At 44.1% G+C, this 16104-nt stretch overlaps 1 protein-coding gene and 1 long non-coding RNA gene across 10 annotated transcripts in view; one reads left to right on the top strand and one right to left on the bottom strand.

Moving 5' to 3' along the window:
• SGPP2 (sphingosine-1-phosphate phosphatase 2) overlaps window positions 1–15992 on the top strand; it is a 176371-nt gene extending 160379 nt beyond the window's left edge. For all 9 annotated transcript variants that reach the window (XM_073878081.1, XM_073878078.1, XM_073878089.1 and 6 more), the window contains one exon: window positions 15127–15992. In XM_073878081.1, the coding sequence (XP_073734182.1) occupies window positions 15127–15678 (552 nt within the window). In that variant the 3' untranslated portion in view covers window positions 15679–15992. The remainder of the gene's footprint in view (window positions 1–15126) is intronic.
• On the bottom strand, window positions 1317–13347 carry LOC141370194 (uncharacterized). The gene is made up of 3 exons (XR_012374039.1): window positions 13044–13347; window positions 12598–12635; window positions 1317–1531 (listed from the first exon to the last, which is right to left on the bottom strand). It is a non-coding gene; the product is annotated as an uncharacterized lncRNA (long non-coding RNA).
• Window positions 15993–16104: the final 112 nt, after the last annotated feature.

Here is a 16104-nt window from a genome sequence, read left to right as displayed (position 1 = left end):
CATCCTGACATCTATTGACGGGCTCTTGGTAAATGCTAATTAAACAATAGAGTTTTATTAAAAACAAAAACACAACCTAGGACTCTAGATTGGAGTGAACAAATAGAATCAACTCTAGGTATTTTAGCAAAGGGAAATGAAGCACGGGGAATGCAGTCCTCACAGAATGTGGGAAGGGCTTGACAGGCAGAGAGAGCCCGTGGCTGCTGCTGGCCCCCAGGAGCTGAAGGGCCGATGCCACCGCCACCCTTGTGATCCCCACCCCATCACACTCACCAACCACATGAACGGATGCTGGGCTGGGTCCAGCCACTGTAACCACGGCCACAGATGCCTCTAGAAAACTAGGAGCTGGTGACAGACACCAGAATCCTTAGACAAGCTGCTGCAATTCACGTTACTGGGACTTCACCAGGATATGCAGGAAGGAGAGGAAGGTGGCTTCCCCAACTGCACCTGGATGGGGGGCCTGACTTCCGGAGGAGCGGCGGGAACGGCGTCTTTAACTTCTCCATGTCCCCAGTTCAGCGGGAGGTGGGAATGGACACAGGGGACCAGCTGACCATTTCCATCAGGCTTTGGGATCCTTGTTCCCATTGTCATCTAGTTTCTTCTAAGCAGACTCTGAAAAACTCTGCTCGCAGTAATTTCCAAGAAGTGGGTGTGCTAGGCAAACCTATGTTTTGCCAACAGAGAAGGCAAGAGTGTGAATTTCCTGACCTTTCCTTTAACTCACCGACAAATATTTCTATTTCAGTAGAGGTAAGGACCCTTGAGAGACTTTCATTCAAAGTCTCTTAGGTCACGGGGCATTTGGATGTGTAAAGATCACTTAATTAGCAGTAAGAGCAAGCTATGGTACAGGCATGTGGTGGGTTGTAGTCATCCTTTTGACTGTTAGGCTCTTGAGGCTAAGAATCTGACTTGCCTCACCTTCGTATGCCCCGAAATTCCCACCAGAGTGCCTGATAGTAAGTGCACTCACGATAGTGAGTGGAATGCATAATCATCTGTAATCTGTTCACAAATCAGCGTTTTCTCTTTTATTTCTTTGTACTTTATTGAGTTGGATTTGACAGGATTCATCTGTTAGACTGAATACTGCATTCACCATAGGAGGAGGCTAGCTCACATCATCTGATCTGTGTTCAACATTATTTTCTTCTGCCTGAAAGAATAAACTCGTGAACAATGGACTAGAAGTGTCACTGCCACAGTAAATACCGTGTGAGTTTGGCTACTCTGTTTCGAGCTTCTCGAACTCCCAGAGTCGAATGTGGCAGTTGTCTTGCTGTGGGAGAAGGGACCGTGGAGCGGGCATCAACAGCATGAAGCTGAGGCTCCCTGAGGGCCCAGTTCTTAGGAGAGAAGGAAGGGTGTCCAAAGACAGGCCACTCAGTACCTCACACGTTTCTTTTAATAAATAGGATAATGATGCAGCCAGGGATGAGGAAGAAGGTTCTGTAGTTCCTAACAGACTTGAGAATTTCATGGAGAACCTGGTGCCTGGATATAGGTGTGTACGTGGTACCTAGAAGAGAGGGAGAGATAAGTAAGCACCCCCCAGGTAACCACCATCCAGGCCACGGTACATAGAGCATTACCGGTACCTCAGAAGTGCCCCCCATGTCCTCTACACCACACCCCTTCCAAGTACCCCCTCCGCAGATCTCTGACCCCATCCCTTAGTGGAACTAAGGATGGAATTATACACTAGGCATTCTTCTGTCTTGGGCACCTTTCACTTACTATTTTCTTTGTGATATTTACCCATGTTGTTGTATGTAGCTTTAGTTCATTAATGTTCATTGCTGGATAGTATTAGAATGTACGACCATATCACACTTTATCCCTTCTGTTACCGATGGATATTTTGGATTGTTTCCAGCTTGAGGCTATTGTAAGTGATGCTATTCTGAACTTCCTTTGACATGGCTTTTAGAGCGAGTACGTACGTTTAGCTATTGAGTATAAATGTAGAAGTAAAATTGCTAGGTCATAAGGTAGGCTCAGCTTTAGGATACACTGTTGTGTCTTCTGAAGAATTATGCCAATTTCCACTCCTATCGGTGGTATATGAGATTTCCAGTTCCCTGCATCTCTGCCCACCGTCCTAACGTCAGCCATTTTCATTGTAGTAGTGTGAGGGGGTGTGTAATAGTAGTTCATTGTGCCTTTATTTTGATTTCTCTGATGAATAATGACAGCCCCTTTTCATATGTTTATTGGCCATTTATATATCCTCCTTTGTGGGGTGCCTATTTGTCTTTTGACTTTTTTTTTTTTTTTTTTTTTGCTGTGTTGCTCGTCTCTATTGGTGAGTCACTAGTTGGATATATGTACAGTATTGCAAATTTCTTTTCCCATCCTGTGGCTTGCCTTTTTGCTCTATTAGTGGTAATTTTAGGTAAAGAGAAGTTCTTAATTTTAACATAGCCCAATGATCAAACTATGTTTACAACTTTTTGTGTCCTGTTTAAGATACTTTTGCCCATCACATGGTCTTAAAGATATTCTCTTGAGAAGATTTTTATTTTGCTTTTCTTATTTAGATCCAGTCTACTTGGAATTGATTTTTGATCCATCTGTGTTCTGTAGGAATACCCAATATGCTCAGTGCTATTTGTAAGGATTGTCCTTTCTCCATTTACTAAAGCATCAGTTTTGTCATAAATCAAATGACTGTTGACACTCCCCATATATATACACCCTACTCTCTTGTGTCAGTTTGTCTTCATGCCAATACCACCTCCTTCTTTACTGTGGCTTTGTAATAAGTCTTGATGTCAGGTGGTAAAAGTCCTCCAACTTTGGTCAAGTATTGTAACTCTCCTGGTTTTGATCCTCTGTGGGCTTGTTAGAAAATCTTTACAGTTCTTTTAGTGGTTACCCAAGAGATTACAACATGCATCCTTGATTTATGAGAGTCAAATGCAAACTAGCACCTTTACCACTCCCTGGGAGGAGTGAGTCATTAAATGAAATTCAATTCTACATATATTTAAAGCCCACAAGAACTTATTTTTATGGTTTTATAGTGAACGTATATTTAGGTTCGTCCATGTATTTATTCTTTCTTTTGTTCTTCATTCCTTCCTACAGTTCTGTTCGTCCATGTGGCATCTCATTCTTTCTGCTTAAATTGTCTATTTAGTGTTTCTTTTAGCATGTTTATGCGGGTGATGAATTCTCTCAGTTTTTGTTTCTTTTGGAAATGGCTTTGTTTCACTTTGTTTTTTGCAGGATACTTTTGCTAGGTATAGAATTCTTTGTGTCCTTTCCTTCAGTGTCCCTGAACTGGACTCTTGCCATTTCCACTTGCCCACAGTGTGCACTAAGTCAGTGTAACCAGCTTGGTCAGATAACTCCAGATCTCATATCTACCAAGCAAGGATGACTATTTTTAGAGATATGGATAATCCATCAGATTAGGCTTTTTGGAGGACATTTTGCAGAATATATGGATGTCTGAAGTGTACATTCTTAGTCTTCTGGGCTTCTAGCCCAATTCTAGGAGTTTGCTCTAAAGCATATAATTTCACAAGTGTAAAAGTGAAAATAACAGCAAACGTTTTTTTTTTATTTTTTTTAAAGATTTTATTTATTTATTTGACACAGAGAGACACAGCGAGAGAGGGAACACAAGCAGGGGCAGTGGGAGAGGGAGAAGCAGGCTCCCCGCAGAGCAGGGAGCCTGATGCGGGGCTCAGTCCCAAGACCCTGGGATCATGACCTGAGCCGAAGGCAGACGCTTAACAACTGATCCACCTAGGTGCCCCAGCAAACATTTATAAAGTACTTGTGATCTGCTGGGCACCATTCTAAGTGCTTTGCATGCATTAACTACCACATAGGGCAGTTGACTACCTCATAGCAACTCTACAAGAGAGGTGCTATTGTTATTCCAGGCTTACAGAGGAAGCATAGAGAGGTCAAGTAACCTGACCAGGGTTCTATAGCTGGTAAGAGATTGGACTGAGATTGAAAATCAAGCAGTCTGATGTGAGAATTCATGCTTTTAATTACCATTCTGTACTACCCCTCCAGGATGTTATTAATGCATTTAAGAGCAAACAATGTGAATATACTAAATGTCCATCAATCAGATCTAGTTAAGTAAAGTGTAGTATTTCCATAGAGTGGAATGTTCTATAGCCATTAAAGTAATACAGTTCTGTAATCATGAAAAGATGTGGATGACATATTGTCAATGAAAAAAAGCTTTGGAACTCTATGGAACAGCTTATAGAGTATGGTGCCATTAGTTGTGAAATTGTGTGTGTCGGGGTGGTTACAGACAGAGGCCTCGGCAATGCACTTGTAATAGTGAGCCTGACTTGTTTTTGACAAAAAACTATAAAACTATTTTTGTTTAGTGGACAAAGACTGCATCTTCCTCCTCCTCTATCCTCCTATATTTCTTGTTATGTAATAGCCAGTTGAAAATAAATGAACATGATGGCTATTGAATGGATGAATCAATAAATATTTGAGCTCTATTATTATTTACATGAGGATTTCCTACAAGGAAGATTTGAGACTTGACTGTCATGAACAATAACTCCTCTTTGACTGGGTACTTGCATTTCTTAGTATTCCCCTGCACTGTCCTTTTTTTTTTTTTTTTTTTCAGAAACAACACAATATGGATTTTGGCAATTACACAAATATGTGAGTTTCAAAGGGCTTTGAGAATCAATCAAATTGGCAAACCATTGATTAGCAAAATTCCTCTTAGTTGCTGTAATCCTACCTCCCAAACCTGATTGAAAAAGGGAAGCAAGTTCTCAATAGAATTACTATCCATCCATCCTTTCTCTGTGGTGCTGTTTCAAAATGAGAAGTCCACCTCGAAGAGTTGAGTTGGGCTGGAGCATGATGCTTGCAGGAAGCAACAGCAGTGTTTCTCCAGCCACAAAGGGCAAAGGAACTGTTTATCCATTGCAGCCATAAAACTGCCTGAGAATTGGTCTTATTACCCAAGTCTGTCCTGCTGCTGTTCTGACGGACCCAACTGGGGCACAGCGGACAGATAAAGGGGGGTCAAGGAGCTGCCTTGCATCCTGTCCTCTGAAAATCACCATAAGCCCCAGAATTTAATTTTGATCTCGAAACACCACTGAGGTCTGTGTTTATATATGTCTGTGGGAATGTTCCTTAAAACATGCTCACTTGGGAGAGGAAGTAAGTACTTCATGTATCATATTTTTAATGCACACAAGTCTTCCTGTAAGTGCGGCAATTGACTTGATTCTTAAAAAAACAAACAAACAAAAAACCTGGAAACCTCCATAAAATTATTTCATGTGCATAGATTGATGGCACAGGTTGCTTTCCACACCATACCCCAAGCTCTACCCGCGCTTGTGAAAACAAAGGGTCGCCCATGTACCACAATCTTGTGCCTCATTGTATCCTGGCTCTCGCTTGTAATAAAATTGCATGGCTTTGCCGCCTTCTCACTTGGCACACACTTAGTGACAAGGAAGTGAAAATCCTGTAGTTGGGATCGTCCAGCCTCATCATGGACACCGCAGGGCCATATCCGACATCACTAGGACAGTTCTCAAAGCAGGACGGGTATTTTCCCAGTCTCCTAATCTCTAGTTCCTACTGTGATGCAAGGGCTGCCCACTATGCCCTCCAGAAGTTCTGTGTTTGCACAGGGAGCCAGGACTCGAGGGTTCAAGCTAACATTTCCTAAGGTCAGTGACGAAGGGCTGGGACAGATTTTCTTTTCCTCTAAATGGGAGCACCCCTGTTACTAGGCCAACAAAGAATTCTCAGATCTTTCTCTTGTACCTCTTTGTACACAAGAGTTTCTACATCAGAGTATGACCTTGGACTTTCAAAAGCTGTACTACCACTTTCAAGTATGGTACTCCTATAATCCAGAAGTTTTAGTCTTTTGTGTATGTTTCAAAGAAGCCCTCCAGCAGCCATGACCTGCCATATTCACTATGAAAAGCCCGCGTCGGCCTCAGGGGTTTAGCAAGGTGAGATTGTCCCCTGACCAGCAGCCTCAGCATCCCCTGGGAGCTGGTTAGAAATGCAGACTCTCGGGCCCCACCCAGACCCACTGAATCAGAACGTGCCTTTTAAGAAGCCTCCCAGCAGATTCGAAGCAAGATACAATTTGAAAAGGCACCAAAACGGCCTACCTAAAATATCCCAGCAAATATGGGGACAGTGCCAATTAAATTTCAACCTGCATGGACCTGTTCAATTACATTACATTGAACATGACTTTCTTCTGTTCTCTTGTTGCTCAGAGGCCCCTCTGCCCACCCAGATTGGAGAAACATCCCTTAAATGTTTGACAGTGTCTTTTGTGTTTTCTAGCAGATTGCCCTCCCCTATACTTGTCATTCTAACAGGCTGCTTAGCAGTTGTCAAAAATGATGTTCTAACCTGTCTCAAAGCTTGTTTGATCTCCTATCATAATCCCGTTGACCTGCCAAGCCTTGTGATTCATTATGGTTAGAGCTGTGCATATTAATGCAAATTATGGGTGGGGGAATTTTGTCTGCTTTGTGAAGATCTACTGTTCGGACTTGTTAGATTCTGTGAAGCCAAGACAAGCAAGTGATTGTTTCCTAAATCATGCCGCATATGGACTAAAGTTTAGAAATATATACCTAAGTATCTATTTAGCTAATACTGATATTGTAAAAAGCATGCAGTAGTATCTTATACCATCACAGTAAGAAACATAACACCTGCCTTTTTTACTTGTTTAGCAAAGCAGTGCCATTTAAAGAGATATACACAGTAAAACAAGGTAACAGTGGTGGTCCTTATATGGAATATACATATTCAATCATCCAAGATAATTAGTCAAATGAACAAACCTTGAAATAATTATTTACTTGCTAGGGTATCATTTTAAATGGTAAAATCCTAACTCTTGGCCAAACAAAAAATGTGTCAGAGATTTTATTCAACCGATTAATTAATGAAGGAAATAGCCTTCATTAATAGAATAGCCTAGTTAATAGAACTAAATATTTATAGATAATTTAATAAAGAAATATTACCTTGAGACTGCGGGGTTATACAAAATTGGTTACTGTCCTATAGGGCAACAAACTGTAATCAGTTTGGGGTTATCATTTCCACTGGACAGAAATTGTTTGCATCTCTACCAAAGAAAAATCCATCAACTAGCCTGTCACGTTATGAAGTCTGAGACCTCTGTCTAATCAGTAGTAAACAATGAAGAGAGTACTATCCCTTCTATCATCCTTGGGTGGCCTTTTCCCCCATATGACATTGAAATGAGGTATTTTTTGCCTCATGTCCAAGTTTTATGTCATATTTCTTAACACACTTACAGAAAACCATTTTCTGTTACAAAAGTTCAATGTAATTCTTTTTTTTTTTTTTAAGATTTTATTTTATTTATTTGACAGAGAGAGACAGCGAGAGCAGGAACACAAGCAGGGGGAGTGGGAGAGGGAGAAGCAGGCTTCCTGCTGAGCAGGGAGCCCGGTGTGGGACTCGATCCCAGGACCCTGGGATCATGACCCGAGCCGAAGGCAGACGCTTAACCGACTGAGCCACCCAGGCGCCCTCAATGTAATTCTAATGAAGGTTTAAATGTGCTCACTTAGAAAGTGAGCATTTATTTTAAAATTGCAGAAGGTGAAAGGTGGCATACTTTCTTCTACCTCATGTAGTTACTCCTGAGCTTGATGAGTTTTCAAAAAGTCCTTTTCAAAGCTTTCTCTTTATGGCCATAAATTTCCATGCCTAGTGATCCCTAGTCCTAGATTTGTGCTTGGAAATCAGGTGGCTTTAGATGACAGTCGTGGCAAGGAGGGGCATCAGCGACAGAGTGCCCACTCAGAGAGCCACAAATATCAGGAGGTTCGACCGCTTACGTTCACACCATGTGGCAAGGTAAATCTTCCTGCTTTTGCTTGATTCCTGTGAGCGTTGGTGTGTTTCAATAGGAAATTAATATTTTTTGAATTTATGCAGTCGCTCTTTCTCCTCTATACATATGCTAATCAAATAACATGTAGGTTTCTCTCCGTAATCATTCATATTCATATTCATGAACAGCACTGCCTCCCTCTTGCCATTTGGCTTCTTCTGAATCTCATCTGCATTATTCTCAGAAATTGAACTAATTGTGAGCCAGCATGGAAGTGAGTAAGTATTCAGAGTGTGTTAACTAGGAAACATTGATCGATAACTACAAGTTATTTTCTAGAATAATTGTAGGAGTTTAGATTTTTTTTTTTTCCAGTTTGTTTTCACGTCAGGGTCTGCTCGCATTGAGAGCATTCAGGGTGCGTACAAAGAGGTGGGTCTTGGCTTTTCCTCTGCTCCTGGCTGCAGCCTGCTCTGTGAAGGCAGCCAAGGGCAGAGAGGGCCCTTCACATTCTCAGCGGGAGACCTGGCTGAGGGGAAGATGCCAGAATCATAGAGTTCTCGGCATAAATAGTTCCAAGATCTGAATGCATTCTTTCCTAACAATTGAATGAATGGGTTTCTTCTCCCCCCTTCTTTCTAGTTAGCTAACCTTGTGTTGTGTTGGTCTGCTCAATAGCATTCTTCAGTGAAGATGTTTGGAAAGGGAATGTGAATTTGTGGCAGTAAGCTGCGCATGGGATCGGGATGTAGGGTCAGAATTCACAAACACTGGCCCTTCTCAGGGTGGGGGCCTGTGGCTGACATATTGACCAGGAGGAGTGTTTCTGTTTGGCTAAGAATAAAAACACTATTTTATGTGTTTCTACAAGCACTCGCTGAAGTTTGTCCTGATGCTTGGGCTAGCTTGGTTAGCATTCTTTCCTGAACGCTCCAGATTGCCTGTCTTTATTTTTGTTTTCTGTAATGAGACATAATAAAGCTCAAGCTTTTATCTAAGTACTAAGTGTTATAACTGAAAATGGGAATAGGTTCAAAAATCATCGTTCTGCATTTTAACTTTGGAAAATGTTAAGTCTCGTGCAATGATTTTTTTCCAAATAATTTCAAAAGTTTTGTTTAAACCCGGGATGGTAAATGGAATTAGAGGTTCATTATATTTTGAACAATGTGCTCGGTCAGGTAGCCCTGACTATGGATCTTATGTGCCTTTCTTTTAAATCGTAGTTACATCCTGGAGGAATGGTATGTTGACTATCATATAGATGCTTGGGGGTGTTTCCCTTTTTGGCATTTTTATAAGCATCGGTTAATTATTTCTGTTTTCATCTACTTTGAAACATTCTGATTTTAACATCCTGATTTCTTCACCTGGATTACATTTTTATTATAATAAAATAACAGGTGTTGACTAGAAAATTTACAAAATGCTGCAAAGCATGGAGAAGATAATCATCATCTGTAATATGCAAACAGAAAAAAACTGCTTTTTAACATTTTAGTTGATTTCTTTGCGATATTTTACCCATGCATGCAAGTATGTGCTTCTATAAAACTAGGAGCAACCTTTATGCAAAGTTTGTATTCTGCCTGATATTATCTCACTTTTGGTTACTTTGAAACCATAAAAAATCAGGCTCCAGAAAAGTATCTTCTCAAATGTAAAATGTTCATGCTATATTATTACATATTTTTATCTTATTATAGTATGCCTAATTTATATCTTTCCAGATTCTTTCTTATTATGATGCCTGCCCCATTCCTTGTGCTATTTTTGCTTGTTTGTGTTTCTGGATTGTTGTTGTGGAGCACCTGTTTCTTTTTGAACTTAATTGGTATGAATTGAACTAACCCAACGAGAGTCATCCCTCTACACAAGTCTTTGTGAACAGCTTATTTATTTATTTATTTATTTATTTATTTATTTATTTATTAGAATAAGCTCTCAGGAGTGGAATCATTGGGTCAAGGTGGTGAATATTTTGTACACTTCACAGTCTAATTATGTACCATGGAAAGGAGTTTTAAGCCTTTTTTTTTCCCCCCGCAGTAAGGAATATCTCTTCTGCCATTTTTGTCCTCAGGTCTTTCCTTACCATGCTTTTGGCACCATTCCCTTTTCCTGATCTCCTGTGCCGTTTACATCTCCCTGTAAACCACACAGGCCCTTCCCTCTCTCCTCTCTGCCCCGCCTGTCACGTCTACCTGCTCAGGACAGCATTGTCCCGGGGCTGGCTGTTGGCTCCCACCTCTGCCCTGTGCCCCCTGCCCTGACCTCTGCCCACGGCCCATCTTCGCCGCGCCAGAGACCTGAGAACTGTTTTCTCTCTGGCCCCGTGTCCTGTGCCGAATGGTAGAGGTTCCAAAGAAATCACCTCCTCATTTAGAATGCGCCCAAATCAAAACAGCAGATGCAATTTTGAGATGGAGATTTTTGTCAGTTCCTGTAGTTTCAGTAGCTTGAGAAAAGTAATATAAAAAGTTGTTCTTGAATTTTCAAGCATTAGAGACCTTATTTTTAGAAGCTGCTTAGGATCATTTTATTACTATAAATTTAGAACGCTCATTTGAGGTGGTTCAAGTATTTTCCTTAAAAAAATACCTAAATGTCTTTATTACAATATCACCTTTTGTGGCAGAAAATCAAACCATGTGGCTAGAAGGAACAAACTCTATGCCAGCAGCCATGTTTGGCTAAGATTATTTTTGCCTCAAATGCTAGGGCTGTGGACTAAGTGTAGTCTCCTGATGCATTGGAGAGGAACAGAATTAGCTTATGAAGAACATTCCAACCAGATGTCTGGGAATTGCTAACTGCAGTTACAAAAAAGACGGAAGGAAGGAAGGCAAGCAAAGTTTCTTTCATGTATTGAAACAATGGGTATTAACTATTATGGATATTCAGGTTAAGAGAAAGGCATTGAATTCTCCTAATCGCTAAGAACTGAGTATCTGCTGAGAATCTCTATTGTAGAAGCCTTGAGGATAATGCCAAGATGCAAGAGAATGTGCCCTTGCTGATCAGAGTCTTGTAATCAACTCAGGGGAAAAGCATGCGGATACATGACCACAGCAAAAGCCAGAGAAGGGAAGGGCTTTCCGAGGGATATTAAGCAAGGGCCTTCACATTCAGTTCAGGGAGAGGTTATTTCCAACTGCGGTGATACACGAGGTATTTGGGAAAGGAAACAGCTTTTGAGCCAAGCCTTCGATGCACCGATATGATCTTGATAGAGATGGTTAAAGTGTACGGTACATAAAAGGAATGCAAACCTAGGGGATTGAATTGTACTGGGCATGTTTGGGGAAAGCAAGCAGCCCTGTCGGACTGCAGTGGAAAAGTTCAAATGGGAACGCAGTGAGCGAAAACCCTAGAATGATGGACTAATCAAACCCATATCACGCTGGACTCTCTCAATCTGTAGGCTAGTATTTCTCAGGGTTTTTATCCGGGCCTTGCTACCTCAGGTTTGGTCGGGTGTTAAATGCAGACTCCTGGGCCCACTTCCAGTCCCCTGAAATCTGCAACGCACGGGAAAATCGGAAAACATTTGCTATTGAAACAGCCATCGGGACACTGGTCAGTGAAGGTTTGGGGGCAGGAGAGTGGCCGGCAAGAGGCGAAATGAAGGTTCAAACTCTGGGTGGTGACAGCAGGAGCAGGGCTTTGTGCCAAGCAGGAGTCTCTGGAATATAGTGACGGGGGTTTTGGGCGGCGAGCGGAGGGAGCCGTCAGGTACGGCCAGCAGGCCTCTGAGCTTCCGCCGCCAAGGAGACAGGGGTGCCCCCAGCAGCGATATGGATCACACGTGAATTTCCCTGACACCTGCATGATCACTCCAAACCTTCACCCCGCGCCCCCTCAAAACTGCATTTTGTCCCCACCCCTAACCGAAATGCCCCCCACCAAGTATTTCCGGAGTTTCAAAGAGCCTGGCAGGTGCTCATCAACAGGTCTGAGCTCCCTAGCGCCTCCTTGCTGTCGGGGTGGTGTCAGGATGGCTTGGCTACATTCCTTGCTTTCTGGCCAGGCCGTGAGCCCGGGCGCCTTGGTCTTGCCCACTGCTTCGGGGCTCAGCAGCTCCCTGATCCTGGCAGTAAGTGCCCCATGGTGGGTCTAGGAGAGGCGGGCGTTGCTCAGAGTACCGTGGCCCCACCCTGTCAGCCCCCCCCCTCCCTGCTGTCTGCCGGTCACCGGCATCTCCTCTGCGGCTCCCCCACGCCCAGCAGGTCTGTGCCTGAGACAGATTCAAGGGACATCGTGAACCATGTCCTTCCTGCCAGGTGGTATCATCCAGTGCCCACCTGGGGTACTGGGGACTGGAGGTACAAGGACGGATGGATTCTGCCCTTTGGAGAGCCCTCTGCCAGAGGGATCCCAAAACAGCCTTCTTCAGCTCTGAGTCTTATAAATTGAGGCAAAATGACTCTTTCGTCCTCTCTGACTTCTTCAGAACTCAGATAGGATGTGGGGCTGCCAGGAGACCATCTGAGTGGTAGAATCTTCTCTCCCCACTGAGAGTAAAGGCTTGTTTGGGGTGTTGAGTTCAATGAGTTCATGTGCCTGGGTCTCCTCCTTCCCTCAAAACATGTGTTCCTTTAAAACACGCAAAGTACTCTCGGTCCTCAGCAGGTGACACTTTGGCGGGCCATTCCCCCCCCCCGCCCAGTGTTCACCAGATATGCCCAGTACCCCATGGAGGACACAGCTGGGCTCACCTGGGATCCCCACTTCATATGGAAATTGAAGGCAGATCCTGTTGGGAAGAGGAGAGACTGAATTATTTCACTTAAAATTTTTTTTTAAGATTTTATGTATTTGTTTGTCAGAGAAAGATACAAAGAGAGAGAGAGCCTGAGCATTGGGAGAAGCAGGCTTCCCACTGAGTTGGGAGCCCGACGCAGGGCTCGATCCCAGGACCCTGGGATCATGACCTGAGCTGAAGGCAGACGCCCAACCGGCTGAGCCACCCAGGTGCCCGGCTTTTAATTTTTTTGCTTGGAATGTAATTTTTAATAGCAAACAGTAAAATTGACTTCGTTTGGGGTGTGTGGTTCTACAGATTTTAACACCTGTATAGACTGGAGTAAGCATGCACATAACATGGAACAAATTCACCCCCCAAAGTACCCTCCCCCACCCCTCGACCCTGGCAATCATTGACCTGTTCTCTGTCACTACAGTTCCATCTTTTAGAGAATGTCATATAAATAGAGCCAGACAGTGTGTAACCCTCGGAGAGCGGCTGTTCCTGTTCAGCATGATTTCCTGGAGATTTCCTCCACGCTCCTCTATGCTTCAGTAGTTTGTTGCTTTTTTACAGCTGGGAAATATTCCTTCCTATGAATGCAGTACACCTTGTTTACCCCTTCACCCACTGAATGACTTTGGGGTTGTTTCCAGTTTGGGGGGGATTATAAGTAGAACTGCTGTCCACATTCATGTACGGACTTTTAGGTGAACGTAACTTCTCATTTCTCCTCAGCCTAGTTTAATTTCCACTTATGAGTAAGTTTCCATATATTTGTGTATGTCTAAGAGGCATTCCTATTTCCTTGTCTATAAACTTCTCATTCTCCTTTACTCATGTCTCTTTTTGGTTGTTGGTCATTATTCTCTTAGACAAGTTGGTTTGGGGGGCCGTCCGTATGTCTGGGTGACAGTGTCCAGTGTCGAGTTAAACGTGGGGCTAACGTGAGAGAGACACAGGAAGACCCAAACTTGAGAGCCCCACTGAGAGGACAGACAGGAAGCCATGTTGCCGCACCAACCCTCCGAGGGAGAAAATGCACACGGCCGGAAGACAGGGTCTGTGGAAATGCCTGTGTTTAGGAAAGAGGAGGAAGCCTGAAAGGAGAAAACCAAGAAAGAGACTTCTTAGAGAAGAGTCAGGACAGTGCAGGGTGACGTCAGAAAAAGCTGAATACCGGAGGCCTGCTAAGTAAACACAGGGTACTATGTTCAGAAGAAGAAAGAACATCTCTTTCCAAGAATTCTCAGCCAAAATGAATTCTAGAAAAAGTGGAAGGCAACATGCCAAAATACAGACAGGGGTGACTCTAGGTGGTGAAAATAAGGATCTATTTTTATTTCTTATACTTTCCCCTGGTTTTCCGATTTTCTGTCATGCCTATGTAGTGCTTTTTTGGTGCTTTTCAGATTTTCCAATGCACTGGGGGAAATATTTTAATTTTTCAATGGTAAACTTTCAAAATAACCCATGTGAAACTTTGTAGCAAAACCTCAGCAAGCCCCTCATTCTCTGACTTGATATACTCCTCTATTCATTACAGTGAGACTTCACCTTCTGATGAATTTTGCAGTGAGAACACTAAGGGAAGAAGAAAATGGATGACATTAAGGAGTTAAGGATATATATCTTTATTTTATTTTTTTAGAGAGGGAGGAAGGGGGCAGAGGGAGAGAGAGAATCTCAAGCAAGGCTCCACGTCCAGCACAAGGCTTGATCTCATGACCTGGAGATCGTGATCTGAGCCAAAATCAAAAGTCAGATGCTTACCTGACTGAGCCACCCAGGCGCCCCAGGATATTAAAGATATTTTAAATAGGCATTTAAGGGAGGATTGGAGGGATGGGGGGGGGTGTGGAAGAGAAAGGGAGGAACAAAAGAAAGAAGACCACAATCTAAAATGTCTTAAAGAAGGACTAGTGAAGACAAGCATGGTACACCCACTCACTGAAATGGTCTGCGTGCGGTTTGAAACTCCGTCTCTGGAGACGGAGCCAAGACAGGTGGAGCTCTGGCACCAGCCCATCCAGAATGTCTTCTCAAACCACCCCAAATAGATGTACCCTAGAAGGGACAGCAGCAGCTGGGGTGTGCATGGGGCACCCCCAGCAGCTAGCCCCCACCCCCCGCCAGCCTGCAGCCCCGGCCTGCCAAGAAAGGACGACGTCACCCCTGCAAAATGATGACACTTGCTACCTAATGTTAAATCAAAATGATAGAAGATGGGGGAAAATGGGATTAGAGCTGCCCATTAAGAAAACACGGAATATTTAATCCACAGGACAGACAGGAAAACTAGAAAATACACATGAATAGCACGACTGTTTTTCCTGCTCTCAAATGTCTTTGCAGCTTTACACCTTTTAAAGCAATGCCAAATAAAGCCATGCCAAAATCGTACTTTCAATGTCAAAGCGGCCGTACTTGACTCACAGTTCTGCCCACACCCGGGGAGGCATGCACCGGCTTACGTCCTTCTTTTCTCTCCTTCCTGCAGGACGTGCTGGGTGGCGTCCTGGTCACTGCGGTCTTCATCGTCCTCACCTACCCCGCCTGGACCCTTATCGACCGCCTGGACTCGGCCAGCCCCCTGCTCCCCGTGTGCGCCATCGTGGTGTCCTTCTTCCTGTGTTACAACTACCCCGCGTCTGACTGCTACAGCCCAACCAGGGCGGACACCACCACCATTCTGGCCGCAGGGGCGGGGGTGACCCTCGGGTTCTGGGTCAATCACTTCTTCCAGCTCGCGTCTGCGCCCACCGAGTCTCTCCCTGTCGTTCGGGACATCCCGCCGCTCACCACCGACATGTTGGTCTTGGGCCTGACCAAATTTACCGTGGGCATCGTGTTGATCCTTCTAGTGCGCCAGCTAGTGCAAAACCTCTCCCTGCAAGTGCTGTACTCGTGGTTCAAGGTGGTCACCAGGAACAAGGAGGCCAGGCGGAGACTAGAGATCGAAGTGCCTTACAAGTTCGTCACCTACACGTCCGTGGGCCTCTGTGCTACAACCTTTGTGCCAATGCTGCACAGGTTTTTGGGGTTGCCCTGAACCTCAAAGGAGTTGGAATCTAGCCCCCTGGACAAGGGAGCCCGAACAGGAATGGGGCGGGGTGGGCAAGCTTTGACAATACATTTTTCTTAAAAAAAAAAAAAAAATCCTTAAGCCACATGTCTGTGTTGCTGATAGCGGAGGTCAGTGTTGCTGCTGTGTGGAAGGAAATACTGTCTCATAGGGACATCAGTCCGTAAGCGTCAGGTTGCAGGGGAAGCCAGGCTAAACCCACAGTCCGTTCTTTGGGGGTCCCCACCCTATTCGGACTTTGGACCTAGTCGTGGACTGGCAGGAACTGTGGCCTGGCTTGGGAGATCCGGAAGAGACGGGCATGATCTGAGAGGCTGGAGGTCAGGCGTCTCTCTTCTGTTGTGACCTCGCCCACCACGGGGCCTCATGTCCAGACTTGGAACCTGGGTCCGG

This window comes from Callorhinus ursinus, unplaced genomic scaffold (assembly GCF_003265705.2).
Source record: "Callorhinus ursinus isolate GAN/ISIS: 27379988/994484 unplaced genomic scaffold, GSC_fseal_2.0 scaffold2, whole genome shotgun sequence".
Taxonomy (NCBI): domain Eukaryota; kingdom Metazoa; phylum Chordata; class Mammalia; order Carnivora; family Otariidae; genus Callorhinus; species Callorhinus ursinus.
This window is presented reverse-complemented; position numbering and strand designations above follow the sequence as displayed.